Genomic DNA, 18,874 nt, shown 5'->3' with positions numbered 1-18,874 from the left:
TGCTGCTGTGTATACACTATGTATAAATCGTACTTGCATTAAACTAAATCCTAGTTCGCACAAGGCCAGTAATTTACTAACTCTCTACTGTCTAAAAGTAGTTCGCGCTACGTGGCAATACAGTACACAAGAGTAGTGTTATGCAAGATCAACCTTAACATTTCCCTCTTAACTCGACTGAAACGAGATATTCGGACTTGTTTAATAGTTTACTGATGAGTAGGAGACACTACTCATTGAAAAACAGGTGAACTCGACTAATATAATCGACAAAATTTTCGTTGTTCCACGTTTAGTTACTATTACTCGGTACTCGACTAAATTACTAGTCCAGCCGAACTAGGCATAAGTCTTGTAATATGTTTTTACTAAAAACAATTTCGAAAAAGATATTGCCTCAGTAATGAATGTAAAATGTTTTTGTTAACTCGTAACGTCGAAGCGATATCACACTTTTTCTATAATCAATAACACATATAGATACAAAATTGCGTTGTGTCTGCGATTATGTAAACCTCTACAACAATAATTTATACTTTAATAATTTCATTTACATTTAAAACATGATATTTTTTTATCAAATCGTCAATTTATAAAAATTATAAATTCATAGTGCAAATTTTTATATCAGAATAAACATCAAGTCTTATTAATATCTGCCAATAAATATTTCATATTAATACAATACAAAGCCTCTTTCAACATGTAACAGTATTTATCAGTTCCGGAAAAAATAAGAGAAAACTAATTAGCAATAATAATTGGACATCCGGCTAAGCATTCGTATTTTCCCTCATATCCCCTCATTTCAATTGTCCCTTTTATCGTTACTATAAAAAAAAAGATCAAGGCTGTAAATGCGCAAATAAATATAAAATTTTGTTGTTTATAGAAATGCATGTTAATATAAAGTGTCGAAACGCATTTTTTTCTGTTTTGTAATGACGCTTTCCATTTCAATGATATTTTAACACAATTTTACAAGCACACAGAAGATTCTCGAAACTTATTGAAACGAGTTTTTTTATAAACGGTTAATTCTTAATTCGTGCGTGAAAATAAACGCAATCCGCTCAAGTGTTGATAAAAATAATTTAATACTATTTTAAAAATTAAAGTCATGATATAACAATTGGAACATAATTAAAATATACACAAAATTAAAAACATTTCAATAATCGTATAATATTAAACATAGGGATTATCACATTTTTTCTTTAATATCTATTTAATAGTTAAATTATAATTATTCCATTCTAACTTACAGATCAAAACGATGATAAAATTATTTTACAAATATTTGATATGTAACATTATTTTCAAACAAAGATAACACAGGGAACAATTAAATAACTAAAAAAACAAATCAAATATATACAAATTATTGCTTTAAATGTACTAATTAAATGTAGTCCACCCTTTAGGGACACTGGAGCTCGCCTGGGCCCCGCCGCTTGAGCTGTTAAAGTCCGAAAACTGGAATTGACTAAAATCTAAGCCGTACTCATGCAAAAGTGCACTATCCGTGGACGTTTTGACTTGTTCAAACTTATCGGTACTATCGCTTTGCAGTGGATCGAATTCTTTTATATCTGACGGTAAACCGTCCAGGTTAATCAGATCAGATTCTGACGCGCACGGCTGGAAAAAAAAGAAGTCAGTTAAACAAGCTACATTCCTCTGATAAGATATCATACGGCATAGTCGTTGGGCGAAAATGTTCTATAGTTTTCGAAATGTTACCGGAACTTCGCTACACCGTTCCCCCTTTCATTTCGAAAACAATTTCCTCCCTGTGCCGACATGAATCGATCCGTTGTCATGCTGACCTATTTTTCTTGCTCCCTTCTCACATAATTAGAAAATGTAGTCATTCTGAGTATATTATTTTTCTAACCTTTGAAATTGATATTTGGTTAGCCAATCAATTGTCTTCTACAATATGTTCGTAAAATGTGATATTTTACGTTCTTTATTACGCAGATCTTTATTTTCAATAACGATTTCTTCCTTCAAATATATTAACGTATCCGAATTATGAAATCCGTAAAATTAGTTTTAACTGTTATTTATTTTTAGTTTAGATTATAAAAATGTTGTGTATATATACCGTAACCAAGCCCATTCCGACATTAATACGTGCAGATAGTGAAAAACCCATGCATATATACACTTTACAAAATAAACAAATTTATAATGAAAGAGTAATGAATAAACCAGTACGAACCTGTTGAATGGTGTACGTGCATCATTTACAAGCGTCTAATGTGCAAAATCGAAACCTAAATCACCAGTTCTTAATACAAAATAGGTATGAAAATATCAGTTGTTTACACCAGAAAGAAAAAACTATAAAAAAGAGTTAATCAATCTGACGTATCTATTCATTATTTTAAATACATCTAGTAATAATTTAATTAACAGCTATTATCACTAATTTAGTATAAAAGATCATTAGTTAAAATGTTCTAAATTAAATGATAAACGAATGCTGTGAACAAACTGTTCAGTTATAACTGTGCGTGTGTAGGCAAAACTTTAAACTGTTCAGATAAACCTCGATTTTAAAGGCAACATTTTAAGTCTCGGGTTAAAATGTTGCCTAGTTATACTGAGCGTTTGCAATGGGCTTAATATCAATTCCAATTATAATTCAATCACATCAATGCAATGTAGTGAAACGATCGAATCTACTTGAATAGACTTTGTAGGATGAACGTGATACATTTTCGCGTATCCAGGTCATTGAACCTGTAATCTAACATGTGAACAACCACCGATTCAATACAAATATACGTAAATAGCATAACTATAACTAAAGACTATTATCTTATTATATTAATTAAATGAATAACTATTGTGTAGGAATTAAATGAATCATGTTACTGAATCATTTGGTCGGTCGGTTGCTGCAAGTCAGAAATACATGTCAGTTAGAAGTGCATACAACACATAAAGTGTGCGGTCATGAAATTATAAAAATGTTAATTTTTTTATCCATATTTAATGGTTTGTTATTGTTAAAAATTATTTATTGTAAATTAAAAAGTATTTGCGGTGTGCGTAATTTTATTTAAACCTATACTTGTTAATAACAATTTTATTAACAGAAATAAACGTTTGGTAATTAAAGTAAATGTGGTTAAGTTATAAATTATATTTTAATATTAACAGTGTATTCCACTTTGTTGATGTTAAAATAAATTATATTTGCTAATACGCGAGGGAATTGATTTTAAAATAATGGTGTTATGAAAACGTTTACTTATCTTTTATTGTATCTCTGATATATGGAACATTTATGATTGCTACGTAATTATCATAAAAAAAATTACAAAAAAAATATAAGCCTAAAACAAAACAATGTATGTAATAGTCCGCATTGTGATATCAATATCCAAAATTCTTTTAAACTGGATTTGAATGAATTTTACGTTTTTAAAAACAAAATCTGATTAAAAGGACGAATGGATTAGGCAAAGGGTTCAAAGAAAACTTGATTAGATGTTGATCTTTTTATATCGTCATCACAATATTTATATCTAGTCATAAATAATACTACATCTAATATTTGTAATATTGGGCGTTATAAAACAAACGGCCAAATATTGAAACGATAGATATTTAAATATGTAAAAGCGTCTTCATGTTGCCATACTAAAACTTAATGTTAATTTTTTATTCAATTGTTTACGTCTGAGATTTTAAACGGCGCTTACGCAGCGAAGTGTTTAAGATTCGTTTCAGAATTCGGCCGTAAAACTTTTAACATCAGGAAATGACGTGACCTTCTAAAAATTTATTGAATGTAATGATTATATTTTACAAATGAAGAAGCGTTAATGTTCACTTTATCAATTGCGTATCAAAACGTTAGTGCACAAAAATCATTATAAGAGGTTTTTAAATAGCCGTTTAATAAAATTTATTCTCAAATTAGATATTTTACGAGTTAATATATTATATAAAATTCAATTTTCACATTTATTAGAGACATATTTACTTTAAAAAGTAATTCTCTAAAAAACTTTTAACAATTTAAAAACGAGACAATTAAAAACTAGAATTGCATTTATTTCTATGTCCAATTTATCTTATTAAATTATATAAACCTGTTTAATTTTTTTTTTTTGCCTTTTTCTTACTACTTAATTATAATATAGTTTAACTTAAATGGCCCATATCAAACAAAACATTTAATAAAATTTAGTTTGTCTAATATATGTTTATTCAAAAAAATAAATACATCATAAAATTGTACATGTTTTGAAATATTTATCTCTTGATTGCTAAAGTTTAATTCCGATATAAAATGAGATACTCGTAGGAAATCCGTATTTTATAAACTCAATCTTATATAAAAATACCAATTGTTTTTAACCTCCTTTAAGAAGTCGGTTAAAAACAAAATTATTTACATATACGTGGAAATTTTTAAATCAATTCGTTGAAGAATGTAAATGTTACAAACATAATAGAAAAATCTTCTCAATCTGAACAAGTATAAAATTCCTTAGAAAATTGTATACCAGGGGACGAGGTAAAATAAATTTAAAAAAAATACTTTTTATTTCTCGATAATATGCGCATTACATTACACATTTAAAAACAATTTTATATACACCATACAAAGAAATAAAAGCTTTCTTTGTGTTGTTTTATAACAGGATATCTAGTTTATATTATATTTTTAAAATATTTTAATTTTTTACTTATAAAAAGTTATACAGAACCAGTGATATAGGTATAATATACACAGCAGTGAGTTTTCTAACGTGACAAATATTGTGGATGTCAGTATGGAGCGTTACTCGTATGTTAGTTATCGACAATAAAATGTTAGATTTCTATCACAAATTTACACGGAATGATTAAATAAAATGAGTATCCTTAAATCACATATACTTCAGAAAACATTACATTTTGGTACAATCAACTTCACAATTGTACATGTACACAAAATTTTAGAAATTTGTATACATAGACTGCATATTTGACACCTAAGTCGTATACATGTTTTTTAAATGTATACATTTTATGCCGCTGACTGTACATTTTAATTACAAATATTTCTACAGTGAGATTCAAATACTTTTACACAACTTGAAGGACACTATCGTATTAAATGTGATTTAATTTAATAACAACGTGCAGTTATAAAAAGTATAAAAGTAGAAAGATTAAAAAAGCCAATTTCGAAGCTATACCACATGCTTAATCGTTAGTGTAAAAGTAGGTTGCCATTATAGGAATAAAGGGATGCACCTTCATGTCAGAGAAAATAAAAATTTCTCACTCAATAAATAGTATTATGCATATATGTATTTTTTATTAAATAAATTCCAACGTTACATATAAATTAATAAGATATTGTTAGTGGAAGACAAGTTTTTGTTTATTCATTTATATTTTTCTCTAAAAACATAATATATAATATAAATTATTACGTATGCGCATATCAAAATTACCTCTTTGCGTCTTCCTTCATAGATGGGCAAAGGTCGAGCTACGGGAGTGGCTACGTGGAATGTGCTGCTTGCACCGTCTTTACTCTGTCTATTAACAGGGGGCGGTAGTTTTAAGGCATTACCATTGCAAGGTGAGTTTGTAAGAGATTTTCTTTGATTCGAGGTGCTCAGTTTTAGTTTAGCTTTATCTTTGCCCTCGCTGAAGCTTATAGTGCTCGTGTGGAAATCAGTTGACTTCTCATCACTCTTGGTGATGTTAGTTATGAAGTGAGTAGTTGAAGGCCCTGCAGTCGCTCTCGGCGGGAGCAGTGGCGCGTCGGATAAATCGACTAGTTTGTTTGTCGATATAATGGGATAACGAGCGGAAGGTTTAGGACGTTCCATTAACCGAGGAGGGAGGCGTGGTGGTGCCATTGGTTTCTGCAAAATAAAATTAAATAATGTGCCACGGTGCTCCTAAGAGCATTCATGCTTACCAATGTACACATCTATGAATTCTACAATATGTTTACAATATGTTAAACTTCTTATGAAGCATTTACAAAAAGTTAAATGAAAATGAATTACAATCACAAATGTACGAGTATATAAAAAAAATCATACGTTTTGATACACTTGCCTGAATAAACAAGGTAATATAATCCATTATATTCTTACAAGTCTAATTTATAACTGCACTGATAATTGCACAAAATAGCAATTCTTTATTAGGATTCAGAATGTACCAAAACGTAAGGTATGAGACACATCAAGCCAGACAATATACACAACTAGCAGCTAGTAAAATTACGAATTCTATTTAAATGCCAATTATATTCATGACTTACCTGTTTATTGCGCAGAGTTATATCAGTGCTGGTATCAGAGTTCGTTGAGAAAAGAAACTCCATTTCGTTTAACAGATCTAGAGGTAGAGCGGGCGGCGGGTCCTTGGGAGGAGGTACATCCAGGGATGGACTGGTTCCGAGCGGCATGTCACTGACTGGCAGAGATCCTGATGACCCTGATGAGTCAGGAGAAGCTGATCCACATGAAAATCTGTTGAAAAAACAATGCTCTATAAATAATCAAATGAAAAATAACATCTTATGAAATCTAACCTAGAGATATAGCTTAATGATTGCAATGTCCCCAAATATGTCATGAGAGAAAAGATTTTGAACAATTATATAGTACAGTGAAGTAGACAATTTATATAGTATTTCGGACAAGATTTTAATATTGGCAACAAAAGTTGGAAACAGTAAGTTAAAAGTACACCAAAACGAACAAGAGAGTTCAAAACCCTTAGGGTATCAAATCTAATATATAATTAAGTAGTATGATAATTTACTCCTCATCATTAGTACCTGCGCATAACTCGATTTCCTCAATAAAGAGACTAAGCGCATGCGCGGGAGACATTCTTAGTTCTTAGTTCCTATGCATGATAATTTTGTATGAAATTTTTTACAATACGAAAGTTTACAATAGGTCTGAGAAATCATACCTATTTTAAATCTAGCTGGCACGCTTTTTATCATTTTACTAGAAGAATAGTTTTAAAAGATGTTTCACCATCATTTTCACATTTTGCCAGTATTTTTTGAGGTAAAATGCGATTAGCGGCGCGAGCAAATTTTATAGTTAGACTATCTAAAAACTAAAGTTATGTAAACAACTACCGCAACTAGGGACTTCGACCGCGTGAAATTAAAAAAATAAAAAAAAAGTTACTACACCTATTTTACTCAGTGATAACGTAGCTTTATAATGGTGAAAGAATTTTTGAAATCGATACAATAGTTTTTGAGTTATTCATTGGAATTATTCGTTATTATCATATATTCATTTAAATATTTATTGAAACATAAAATACAAATCTTTCCTGTCTACAATATTAGTATAGATAATAACGTACCTATTCTCGTCTGTTGTATTTCTGGATGATGACCTAGATCCACTCTTCGGTATTCTGTTTGTCAGTCCTTTCATAGCTGATTTAACATTCTTGCCTCCTTGTCGGACCTTAATAAAATAAGAAAAAAATAAGACATATTGGTAATCTTAGTTACACCTTAAATATCTTATAAAACCATTTCCCTTAAGTCTTATAGAAAAACATTATCGAAAGAAGATTTTTTTATAATAAACAACAGCAATAAGAGAAAAAAATTGGTTTGTAAGTAGTTACTAAGACCTGATTATAACGCATTTTCACAACAAAAACAGGCTAAGCTCGTATCGTTTAGATAAGATACTCTCCGGAACTATAACTCTCCATTAATTTATTTTTCTCCTTAGGTATAAATTAGTATGCCTCTAGAGACATGAAAGTTGAACCATTCGTTTTATTTGCATCTTTACGAGTTTAGTAAATATTATTACTGTAGCTATTTATGTTGATTTAGTTTAAACTTTTTATTAACATTACAATTTTATTCGACTACATTTTATGTAGTAGAGTATTATGTAGAGTCTTGCGTACGCGCATCTTTCATTTCAATTCTGCGCACGTTTTGCTTTCGCGTCTCGAACTACAAATTATAATAAATATAAAAAGCCACAATACAATACTATATCAAGTATTCTTAGTAATTCCTGTCCAGTTTCTTTTTTAATTCAGCTTTTTTGCAACCAAATCATGCAGCCTAAATCGTGAAATTTATTCGACCAAATATTATAGTACCATCCATAACCCAAAAAATAATAACAAAACTTAAGCTAAAAATGTATGGAGATTTTAATATTTTCGTATGGTATAAGTTTTATATTTTTTGTACATGCTATTAAATAATGGTTAGAATAAATAATGGAATATTAATTGGAGATAACTTACAAACAAGATGAGAGTTATTTTTATTGTGCATGTGTATTTATTAGTAAGTTACCGTATGCAAATGCATGCAATAAACACCCTTATCTATAGTGAAAACAGTGCTGGTAATCTCGTGCAGTTATATGGAAGAATTTTGAAATAACATTTACTACTTGGTGGAAGATACTTCGTAAATAATCAAATTAAACAGATTGTTTGGTAACTATTTTTAGTTTATTGTTATAAATAACCAAATAGTACATATTCTATTCGATTCATAGGATCAAAGTTTGCATATAAGATAATTATGAAAATTATGAGTATATAGTTCAAAGTATTAGTACAAACATAGGTTATGTAGCAAAAATAAACTACAGTGTTAATAAGAGATAAAGCAAAGGTTAAATTTAGTAAAGCAAAAATCAATTAGTTGGCGAACCAAAGGTAGGCCAAAAACCACTTTGAGAACAATCAATAAGCATTATATATAATACTAAGAAATGAAAGTATGAATTCATGAAATATGCCAAGATTTGTTCTATTACTAAACTTTTAATCGACTTTTTATATGAAAATAGATTTATTTCACAGCATTGAAATTTCATTTAATAGTAGGAATAAACGATAGACGGTTAGTGCTAAAATAATCTTGAATTAAAATTAAAAGACCAATATAATTAGAATTAGAAAAAAATACGCGAAATAACTGTTTACAAAATTAAATTTATATGTCATGTATAAATAGTAATCGAAAAGGAGAAAAAATCCTTTAAGCTTTAGATTTTGTGTATGTTAGATTATTCTTTTCTGTCACAAGAATGTTGAAATATATAATAGGGTTTTAAATACAAAGTATGTTCCACAAAGAAGTAAATAGCATTGACATCCAAAGTTGTCGTTAATTCTTTTGACTCACCGTTTTAACAGCCGATTTTACTGCGGGATTCGCCTGTAAATATTGACAATTTAAAGCAAATAGTCCCATGTACTTACAGCATGCTTTGCATTGAGTAACAATACCAATACATACTCATATATTATCCACATTAATTATTAATGATTACGTAATGATTTATTATTTACTAAAGGCATTAACATTGTCCCAGCTAAGCTCATGTTTAGATCAATTTATCAGTACTTTTTTAAATAATTTTTATACTATAAAACCAATCTCTAAATAAAGAACTTGCGTAAGCAGTATGAAGCTTTTATTGTTATAGATTTTAAAGCAAAGTAAAACTGAAGCAAAATGTTTTTATTTATACCACTTGAAAAAAAAATCAATTAGTGGTAGAAATCTACATAATTTTCACTGTATTTAGTTTAAATTTAATTGAATATATTTTTATTTTTGTCTCTATTATTGTGATAAGATTAACATTTTATTTAATAAAACAATAAACATTTTTAAATTAACTAATTCTTTTATACTGTTATCGAAAATTTTATTATAATTATTTACATAAGTATATGTCTAAATACAATCAGTCATTTAATAAAACATAACTATCAGCCAGTCATAAAGAAGATAATTCTTTGTGTTGTAACAAATTGGTAACAAAATATGTGATTCATCAAATACGCGTATGCGCAACAATATACCAATTATTATATTATCCCATTTAACATAATATATTACATTATAAAGGGACAAAAATATTTAAAAATAGATTAGTATTTAGATACTCATATAAATCAATTTACCTTATCTCTGACATTCTTGAAGAAGGCGCCTCCTTCTTTCTTGACACTTTTCGCCCAATCTCGATATTGCTTTTTAATTTTCTGTCCACTGCCTGTACTTAATTCTTCAGCGTAATTGTTGCATTCAATTTCAAAAGCATCGCTGAAACCGCGCCCGGAGTTTAGGAGATCTAATCTCTCATCGATAAACTGAAATTCAAGAAAAATCACGTTAAACAAGTTTTATAGCATTATTTTTTGGTTTCCCTACATTTTTTTTATAACATAAGGTAGCAAACGAGCAAGCGGCCACCTGAATCCGCTAAAATGGCGAAGCGACCGCTGCCCTTAGACATCCGCAATTGCAGATGCGTTGCCTACCCTTATACGACAGAGAAGGAAACGCACTCAACAGGTTATTTCCTCTTCCTATGCATCTCCTCCTCCGTCAAATCAACATTCATCAGTGTTTTTAGTACGATAACTTCATAAAATGAGTTTCTGAATTAACTTGAGTGTTACTCAATAGATACTTAGGTCAACTTAACACAAAAGAATCATTTTGTTATGATAAAAAAATGGAAACTTCAGAAACTAAGCATTAGTCATGTAATTTGTGGCTGCAGTCAAAATTTAATTTAATCTTCAAACCAACTACACTCAATTTTGGCAGATTTACAGTTCGACAATTTTAATCCAAAAGTTCGAAAATTTAATTAAAATTGTGTGTTTAAACTGATCATATTTGCATGGCCTTAATAAGATGGCTCTTACTTAAATGTGGTTTCATTCGACCGTTAGTATATATTTCTCACGTTAACTGTATGGCAAAAAATTTTGTCATATAATTGATTTGTACAGCAAAAAACTCCTGCGCATTATTTCCAAATGTCTAAACATTATAATGATTTTAATACTGCTATGCTAAAATAAAGAAATACAATACCTGTTGAAATATTTGAGATTGTAGCACTTTCTTTAGAAACGGTTGCATATTTTTTCTCGTTTTAACAAATGCTTCTGGATTGAAAGTTATTAGTTGACCTTTTTCAATCCTGTAATAAATAGTTAAGTTAATTATAGTTTTATGTGTGTTTTTCTGAGGACATTAATCTTTTCCAATAAAAGAAGCTTAGGGAGGGGAAGAGTATGAGAAATTTTGTTTGTAGTGTAATATTTTCTGTTTATCAAAAATCATTTGTTTTAAACATTTCCTTCGTATTAGAATAAAACCTTACTAATTTTTACTAAATGCAAAACTTTGGATGGATGTTTGTTACAGTTTGTAGCCTAAACTACAAAACGCAACTTTATGAAATTTGGCATAAGACATAGTCTGGAAAACATAGCCTACTTACTAAGCTTTTATTTAATTTCGCGCAGTCGAAGTCGCTGGCAAAAGCTAGTAAATATCTTAATAATATTATAAATGTGAAAGTTTAGATGGATGGATGTCTGTTAGAGTTTGTAGCCTAAACGGCTGAACGGATCTCGATGAAATTTGGCATACATTTAGTGTATAGTCTGGAAGACCCTCAGGCTACTTGCTTTAATTCGTTTTTAATTTCACGCGGACGGAGTCGAGGGTGAAAACTAGCATAAATATAAAATAACCCACCGTACAGCATCTCTGTAACCACCAATAAGGCAAACAAGAGCTCTTAAAAATGCCTTAGATACTGCGTCACCTAAAATTATATCATTTCGATTACTTAAAGCCTTTATTAGATTTGACACCTGAAACAAAATAAAAAACATTAGTGCAAGAAATATGTTGAATAGCATTTGGCACATCAGGAGTAAAAGAATTCTTTTACCAGGCGTGCCAACTCATGCGCAGGTAAAATATTGCACGTGCGTTTAGTCGCTTCGTTAAAAGTAATATTTATTAACTTACCATATCAGGTGGTAGACTTTCTAAATCATTAAATGGAGATCTTAATTCATTTTTATCTATATCTAATACAACTACATCTCCTATCTCCGACATTCTTACAACCTGGAAAGAGAAATTTAAACTTTGCTTTATTTCAAATTCAATATTCAATATATTATATCCGAATGCAAAAAAAAATTTAAAGGTTTAACATAAAGTGATAATTTCATAAATATTGTAATACAAGCTGTTGCCCGCGACTTAGTCCGCGTGGTATTAGAAAACATACGAACTATATAAATTACAAAATGCTACGTATCCCTCGGGAACCGGACATTTCTCGAGGATGAAGCTTATCCCCTGTGTTATTCCAGACTATGTTCTAAACCTGTGCCAAATTTCATAGAGATCCGTTCAACCGTTTAGGGTACAAACCCTAACAAACATCCATCCATCCATCCATCTAAACTTTCGCATTTATAATATTAGTAAGATAAGATTACTCTTCTCGTGTGGCTTCATCAGTATGAAATTATAAAAACATATATTTTTTTGTATAACATTTGTATAACATACAATTGCGAATATCAAAATTCAAATGTACAAATAACGAAGGCCTTTGCCATTGGCCAACAATTACCGTTACCATGGCTATTCTTCTTTGCTGCTATTGGCTTGTAGTTTGTCCCTTTCCCGCATGACTTTTTTTTCAATTTATGAACCCCCAATGCTTACTAGCATGAATATATATAGGCTAAAACGTGTTTTAAATGTAGAGCTTTTTATTAGAATAAAAATTATTCATAAATATACTGTAATATCTGCCATGTGTTTACACTTTATTAGCTATACTTACATAACATAAAACACACACTACTTTGTGGCGTAGGATGTCAGAAATCACAGCATATTTTTTAATAATTCTGTCTTTAATAAAAATCCCTACACTTACGACACGCTTTAGACTCTATATTTTCACTTTATTAAACTAAATTGAAAAAAATCATTCGTGTGGGAAAGGGACACAAACTACAAGCCAATAGCAGCAAAGATTGTGTCTTTGCTTTTGTGATTTCCATAGTCACGGTTGAGAATTTGACAAAAGTTAACAAAAAAATAAAGTTTTTATAATATATTAAGTTAGTATATAACTGTAGAGTATTATCTTACCTCCATAACAGGTCTAGGAACTCCAATAAGAAATGGCATCGGGGCCAACAGGTAATCTACAAGATGTTTCGGTAGTATAGGTATGAATATATGCTGCCACGACATAGGGAATAGCGTCGCATTCGCTGCCTGCACACACGCTGAGAGACGGGATATCTTTGACCCGACTATAGCTATCCTTCGCTCTTGGAGTAAAGCTGCCCATAATCCAGCCATACATTTCGTGTCGACCGCACTGAAGTATTCCGTCAGATTACTCTGATTAAAGAAAAAAGACATAAGTTTCACTCTAGATGTCGCCTACAACTGCGTCCGCGCAGAATTAAAAAGATACTAAGTAGCCTGTGTTCTTCCAATGTTCTACATATGTGACAAATTTCATGGAGATCTTTTGCCGCCTTCTAGAGATTTATAGGAAAGAACATCCATCCATTCGCATTTATAATTTTAACACATTAAGGTACTACATACAATGCAGTGGATATCTACACTAATCTACACAGGTAATGTATAGAGGAAAGATTTGTATTTCTAGATTTTTGTATGTTTTGAAATAACTCAAAAACTACGCCTACGTTAGGCCGATTTCAAAAACTCTTTCATGTTTTAATAGCTACGTTATCGCTGAGTAAAACAGGCTATATATTTTAAGTATGAATTATATTTTGTTTATAACAACTAGCAGCTGCCCATAGATATCCACAATTGCAGATGCATTGCCTACCCTTAATTATCAGAAGAGGGGACGCAGATTAATAGGATAATTCCCCATCCTGTGCATCTCCTCCGCTGTCAAATCCACTTTTTCTTCCCATCCTTCCCTCTAAAAATAGGATGGAAAGGAAAAGGGACTAATATTTGAATGGTAAAAATACTCACATCTTCAGGTATACTGGGAAGTCTGCTATCGGGTGTCTGGTAAGTGAACATACTCTGACCGGTATTATAAATAACTTTGAGCGTATGTCCGGACATAGGTGGGTGTGCGCGGCATGCTTCTAAAAACGACGTCAAACCATCTCTTTCTGAACCATTCAATAACTGTGCGATGCTGTCTAACAATCTGAAAAGGAAAAAAAGACATTTAACACACTAACATATACACAAATAAAAAAGTATGTCTTTTAACATGTGTTAAAAAAAATTAATCTATTCTAAAAAAATTATAAAGAATAGAGTGTATTTTAACTGTTTTTTAACGCTTTTATTTATATACGAATCAACGATTGTGTGTTTTATCCCATATATTCTAGACCACAGGACAGATTTTAGCCAATTTGTGTCAGTATACTAGAAAGGAAATGCAATAAAAAAATAAAATCTTAGAAACTCAATACTACTTTCACTTTTACATCATCATTTCGATTTGGCATTAAAACACATTGCAAAGGCATAAATATTTGTATATATTATATTTAACATAATATTTCAACAGCAACGCGCTTAATATGAAAACACAGTATAATTTATCAACATTACAGAACTACTATTTTTAGTAGTTACTAGCTTTCGCCCGCGACTCCGTCCGCGTGGTATGAAAAAAACAAAAGTGAATTGTCTATATGTTCCCGACTATCCTCTACATCTATACCAAATTTCATCGAAATCCGTTCAGCCGTTAAGGCTACAAACTCTAACAAATATCCATCAATCCATCTAAACTATCGCATTTATAATATTAGTATGAGTAAGAGTATGAAGTATGAAGTATGATTAACAATAACTCAATCTAATATTAAAATTACTTAAGGTTTTATCTTCTTTTGTTTTTAAAATACCATATATTTTTATCGCCACTGCTTAACACCTTCCCCAAACCAATAAAAAAGACTAATTAAAAAAATCGCGCCATAGACATTTAAATAGTCAACTGCTTTGCAAAACTAAAGTGTACTTGAAACATAACTAATAAAACAAAATAAAAAAAATCTTGTCTATATTAACATCATTACTAAGCTCAATCATTAATCTGATATCCCACAGATTAACATAAAAAAATGAATAATGCACATATAATAATTTTTTTATTCATTAATTCTAAATATTGCTTTCGCATATGCGGACAAGTTAACATCTCATGCGTAAATCACGCAAGCATTCAAGAACAATTAAATATCATGTAACATTAATGAATATTTTAAATTTAAGGAAGTTTACTATCAATGCAAGAGTATGGTTAATTCATAGTATAAACTAAGGACTTTAACTGTCGAAGACCTTTTATCAAATCATATAGCCATCCCTCCCACTCTCTTTGGAATAACAAAGACGACAATATGTCTGTAACTAACAATAGAACTCGACTGCTGCGACGCTTGTACTAATATTGTTATCCTATTCACGTTGACAAAAGAGACTACAATATGCATTGGGGTCTTATCACAAATATACATGAGACCATTTTAGTTAACCATTGACAAAATTTATATTTGATTTGTGCAGCGACGGTTGTAAAGTACACCAACAAATTTTTTACAAAATTTTCTCGATTACATTACGGATAACGTATTTGCAACTATCAGGCAAATATTCCTGATAAATGTTACTGACAGTTATATATCTATTATGACTATATCTATTACTATTTCGAATAATAACTACCCCTTTTAAGCCAGTCCATTTATAGAGATCATTGACAATGTAAACAAGAGACACCGTAGTCTAAACCCATACTATAGTATTGTCATAGACGCATCTGTTTTATAATATCTAGGTAATACTTACTTGTAAAATATATCATGCCATGGTAAATACGAAAGTAGCACCAACGCTGTATTCACTTTTGGGTCGTATCGGCAAAAACAAAATGTGTACTTTGAATCAACAGAAGTCAACACAAATGAATAATGTTGAATGTATGTACTGAAAAAAACAATACAATAATATTAGTATGGTGTACATAAATTAAACATATCAATGAGATGAAATTACAGCTGCATTATATGAGTATGTTATATCATATTACCTTGTAATTACAAGAAGAATGTGAATCATTCCTGACTGTGCTCAAATATAATTGTGATATTTTGTGACTGCCTTTTATATTATTTTGAAATGTAAGGTTGAAATACTAACACTACCATTTAATTTAAATAAATCTATAGTTTGTTCAAATACAAGTATCGTCCTTAAAGGTTTCAACACTATTGTATTGTGGTACAGTAAGCAAGGTGAAGGAATTGTTAATTTAACATTGAATGCTGACTAATCAACTAATAATTACTTATCAGTGGCATTCTATAAGAAAATCACAATAAAAACTACTCATCTGTCTAAGTTTTATAAATAATTCACAATTTACATATTTAACTTTTACTAAAAAATATATTACCGCAGAAAATCATTAATTGTCCACTAAAAGAGGTTTTTGGTGACGACTCAATTTTAGAAATGATTGTTAAGGGAACATTAAGGAGCTATCCCTCCACTAGCAGATAGAGGCTCAGATAACTTAAAATCGTCGTCACTGTCAGATAAGCTAACAAAATCCGACATCACATATTTTACATGGTGGACTGTTATCAGACAAACTACAATTTGGTGGGACAGGCCCTTAAACTCTGAATGCTGCAGTTAAATTATCAAGTCAAGTAGTCAATTGTCAAGTAGATTGCAAAATTGGTATCATTGAAATGTAACATAGTGTCTTTATAGACACACATTTATATGCTGCACATGAACACTTCCAAATGGACTACAATCAAAGTTTTTTAATAGAAAGTTGTATAATACCTCTATGGATAAAATTCTTTAGCATTCAATAATGATATTGAAATTGATAAGAATAATATTTAGCATGATTGATATATTACTAATTTTAACAAGATCCAGAATCATAAATGAAAAAAATTCTCATTGTCTATGAATCGCTATCATCCATTCTGTGATTTTAAAAAATATAACGGAGATATAGGGAGGCTATTTGTGTTGAAAGCAAAAATGTAACTTATTAACATCTAAACTTGTAACCGACTTTAAAACATATGCAATCGAATTGTCTGAACCTTTTTCCAGTAAATTAAATTATTAACAATGTTATAAATACATGAAATACACTACTTTTTATTAAAATTTCATGTCACAATAGGTTTTGACTGTTGTAACACTTTTATAAGTTTGTACTTGCAATGACCTCTGATCACACTTGGATTATATAAGAGAGACATTGTCATAACCAAATATTTTTATCCCTTTCATTCAATTTGATATAACAGGGACAACAATATGTCTTAATACAAGCGTCAACTGTGAAATTTCATCGTAAATGAGTACTTACTTATCAATTTTGCATGGAAAAGTGAACTTTGGTATATTTCTCAATTCCTCATCTTTGCCATATGTTTCAGGATATTTTCTGAGTATAAAAGGCTCTTTCACATCATCACCGGGTGACACTTCGCAGAAAAGTTCAAAGAGAACTTGTACGGTGTCTCTGAAATTACAAAAAAAATAATTAGTACTTAGAATTAAAAATTAGATTAGAATATTTTTAAAATGACACTATTAAAAAAAATATTAGATATACATTTGCTCTTGTGATATAATTATCAAATATTAAGCTACTTTTACAACTTAGATTATGTATATATTACACACTAAAATTGTTTACATACTAGTTGTTCCAACTATACAAATTATTTGGTCAAATAATAGCTACAGTTAACATTATTCTTTTATTACAAAGCTAGTTAGGAAGTGACAATCTTCATAAAAAGATAAAAGAAAAACAGAGTTCATGTATACAATAGTTTGATAATCGAACGGGAAATGGTAGTGATATCTATAAAATACTGCCTACAAACATAAATAGAGCAGTGAATATTTCGAGATTTTCTTTCTTTCATTAGAATAACTTTGAATCACAACACAGGAGAAAGTTATTTGACAATTGGAAATATTAAGTTTAACAGTAAAAGGCTTATACAAACCAAAACAATAAAAACTTGAAATCACAAAAAGAAAGTACGGTCGCTATGGATGAAGCAAAAAACATAGTGTATTGCAAAAATATTGCAACAATCGGCCGAGTTACAGTTTCGACGATTTGCTCATATTCTTAGTTTTAATGTAAAATGAAAGGTAAGTATTTCGTTTTTGTAGTAATATAAAATAAACCTATTCAATTACCTTAATCGGGAACCCATGATGAACGTGGAGATTTTCAAATAACTCTTATATTTTGATACGATACCACCACTATATACACAAAAACATTATATCGTTGTGATCATATTTTTATAGATTTTCATTCCAAACACTCAATGACGGTGTAATTGTTGAGTCAGACTTATAAATCACTTAATTTTAATAAAACTGTGGCGGTTGGCGCTGGCGTTCGATCTGAAGTAATCTAATCTGAAGTTAAATTGAAGTGAAGAGCAAGAAAAGTAGATTATAAAATTATAAATGCCAAAGAGTAGCAATGTCACATACATAAAATGAGAGTATTTTATAGACTAAAAATGTACGTTTTATTCACTTATCATTTTTATGGATCCTTAGAGTTTGACCCGTGTAAGTAAATATTTGGTGACATTGTAATCAATATAAAGCTTTTTTAGTTTTCTTTCAGAATTAGAACATTGTCGAGATCGTGGTTTCACTGTAGTAGACACACCAGAAGAAAACCATGAAGTTTTTATATCGGTCTTAAAGTGGCTCCAGCTCCTTTTTTTGCAACATTATTTCAATTATACGTATTCTTCGGCTAAACAAATCACGAAGTATTTAAGGATGAAGTACAAAAAGACCACATATCAGATTAACATTTAGATTTAGATGGTCTGGATGGTCTGGTCTGGGACATACTAAGTGAAAATAGACGTATTTCATTCAAGGATTTCTGCGGGTCGCCCATTGAGTGGTTGACTGGAACATTTT

General features: G+C 30.2%; 1 protein-coding gene across 2 annotated transcripts; it reads right to left on the bottom strand.

Annotated features, from left to right (window-relative positions):
- Window positions 1–1,203: 1,203 nt before the first annotated feature.
- On the bottom strand, window positions 1,204–18,344 carry LOC106109519 (DENN domain-containing protein 1B-like). 2 transcript variants are annotated; one of them, XM_013291051.1, is made up of 14 exons: window positions 18,122–18,344; window positions 17,271–17,426; window positions 15,719–15,856; window positions 13,874–14,057; window positions 12,995–13,252; window positions 11,846–11,947; window positions 11,567–11,685; window positions 10,895–11,003; window positions 9,970–10,158; window positions 9,182–9,214; window positions 7,369–7,475; window positions 6,296–6,506; window positions 5,469–5,888; window positions 1,204–1,641 (listed from the first exon to the last, which is right to left on the bottom strand). In XM_013291051.1, the coding sequence occupies exons 1-14, from the start codon at window positions 18,136–18,138 to the stop codon at window positions 1,399–1,401; spliced, it is 2,286 nt and encodes a 761-aa protein (XP_013146505.1). In that variant the 5' UTR covers window positions 18,139–18,344; the 3' UTR covers window positions 1,204–1,398. The 2 variants fall into 2 exon arrangements, with proteins under 2 accessions (XP_013146505.1, XP_013146506.1); XM_013291052.1 differs by lacking the exon at window positions 9,182–9,214.
- Window positions 18,345–18,874: the final 530 nt, after the last annotated feature.

Source organism: Papilio polytes, unplaced genomic scaffold (genome assembly GCF_000836215.1).
Source record: "Papilio polytes unplaced genomic scaffold, Ppol_1.0 DF821288.1, whole genome shotgun sequence".
NCBI classification, from domain to species: Eukaryota; Metazoa; Arthropoda; class Insecta; order Lepidoptera; family Papilionidae; genus Papilio; species Papilio polytes.
Note: the sequence above shows the minus strand (reverse complement) of the source record. Positions and strands in the feature narration are given on the sequence as shown.

Excerpts from the sequence above, each read along its gene's own strand:
- LOC106109519 (XM_013291051.1), bottom strand. Across the intron at positions 10,159-10,894 it reads AATCTCAAATATTTCAACAG|TTTATCGATGAGAGATTAGA; the intron begins GTATTGTATTTC and ends CTTGAATTTCAG. Across the intron at positions 5,889-6,295 it reads TAACTCTGCGCAATAAACAG|AAACCAATGGCACCACCACG; the intron begins GTAAGTCATGAA and ends TTTATTTTGCAG.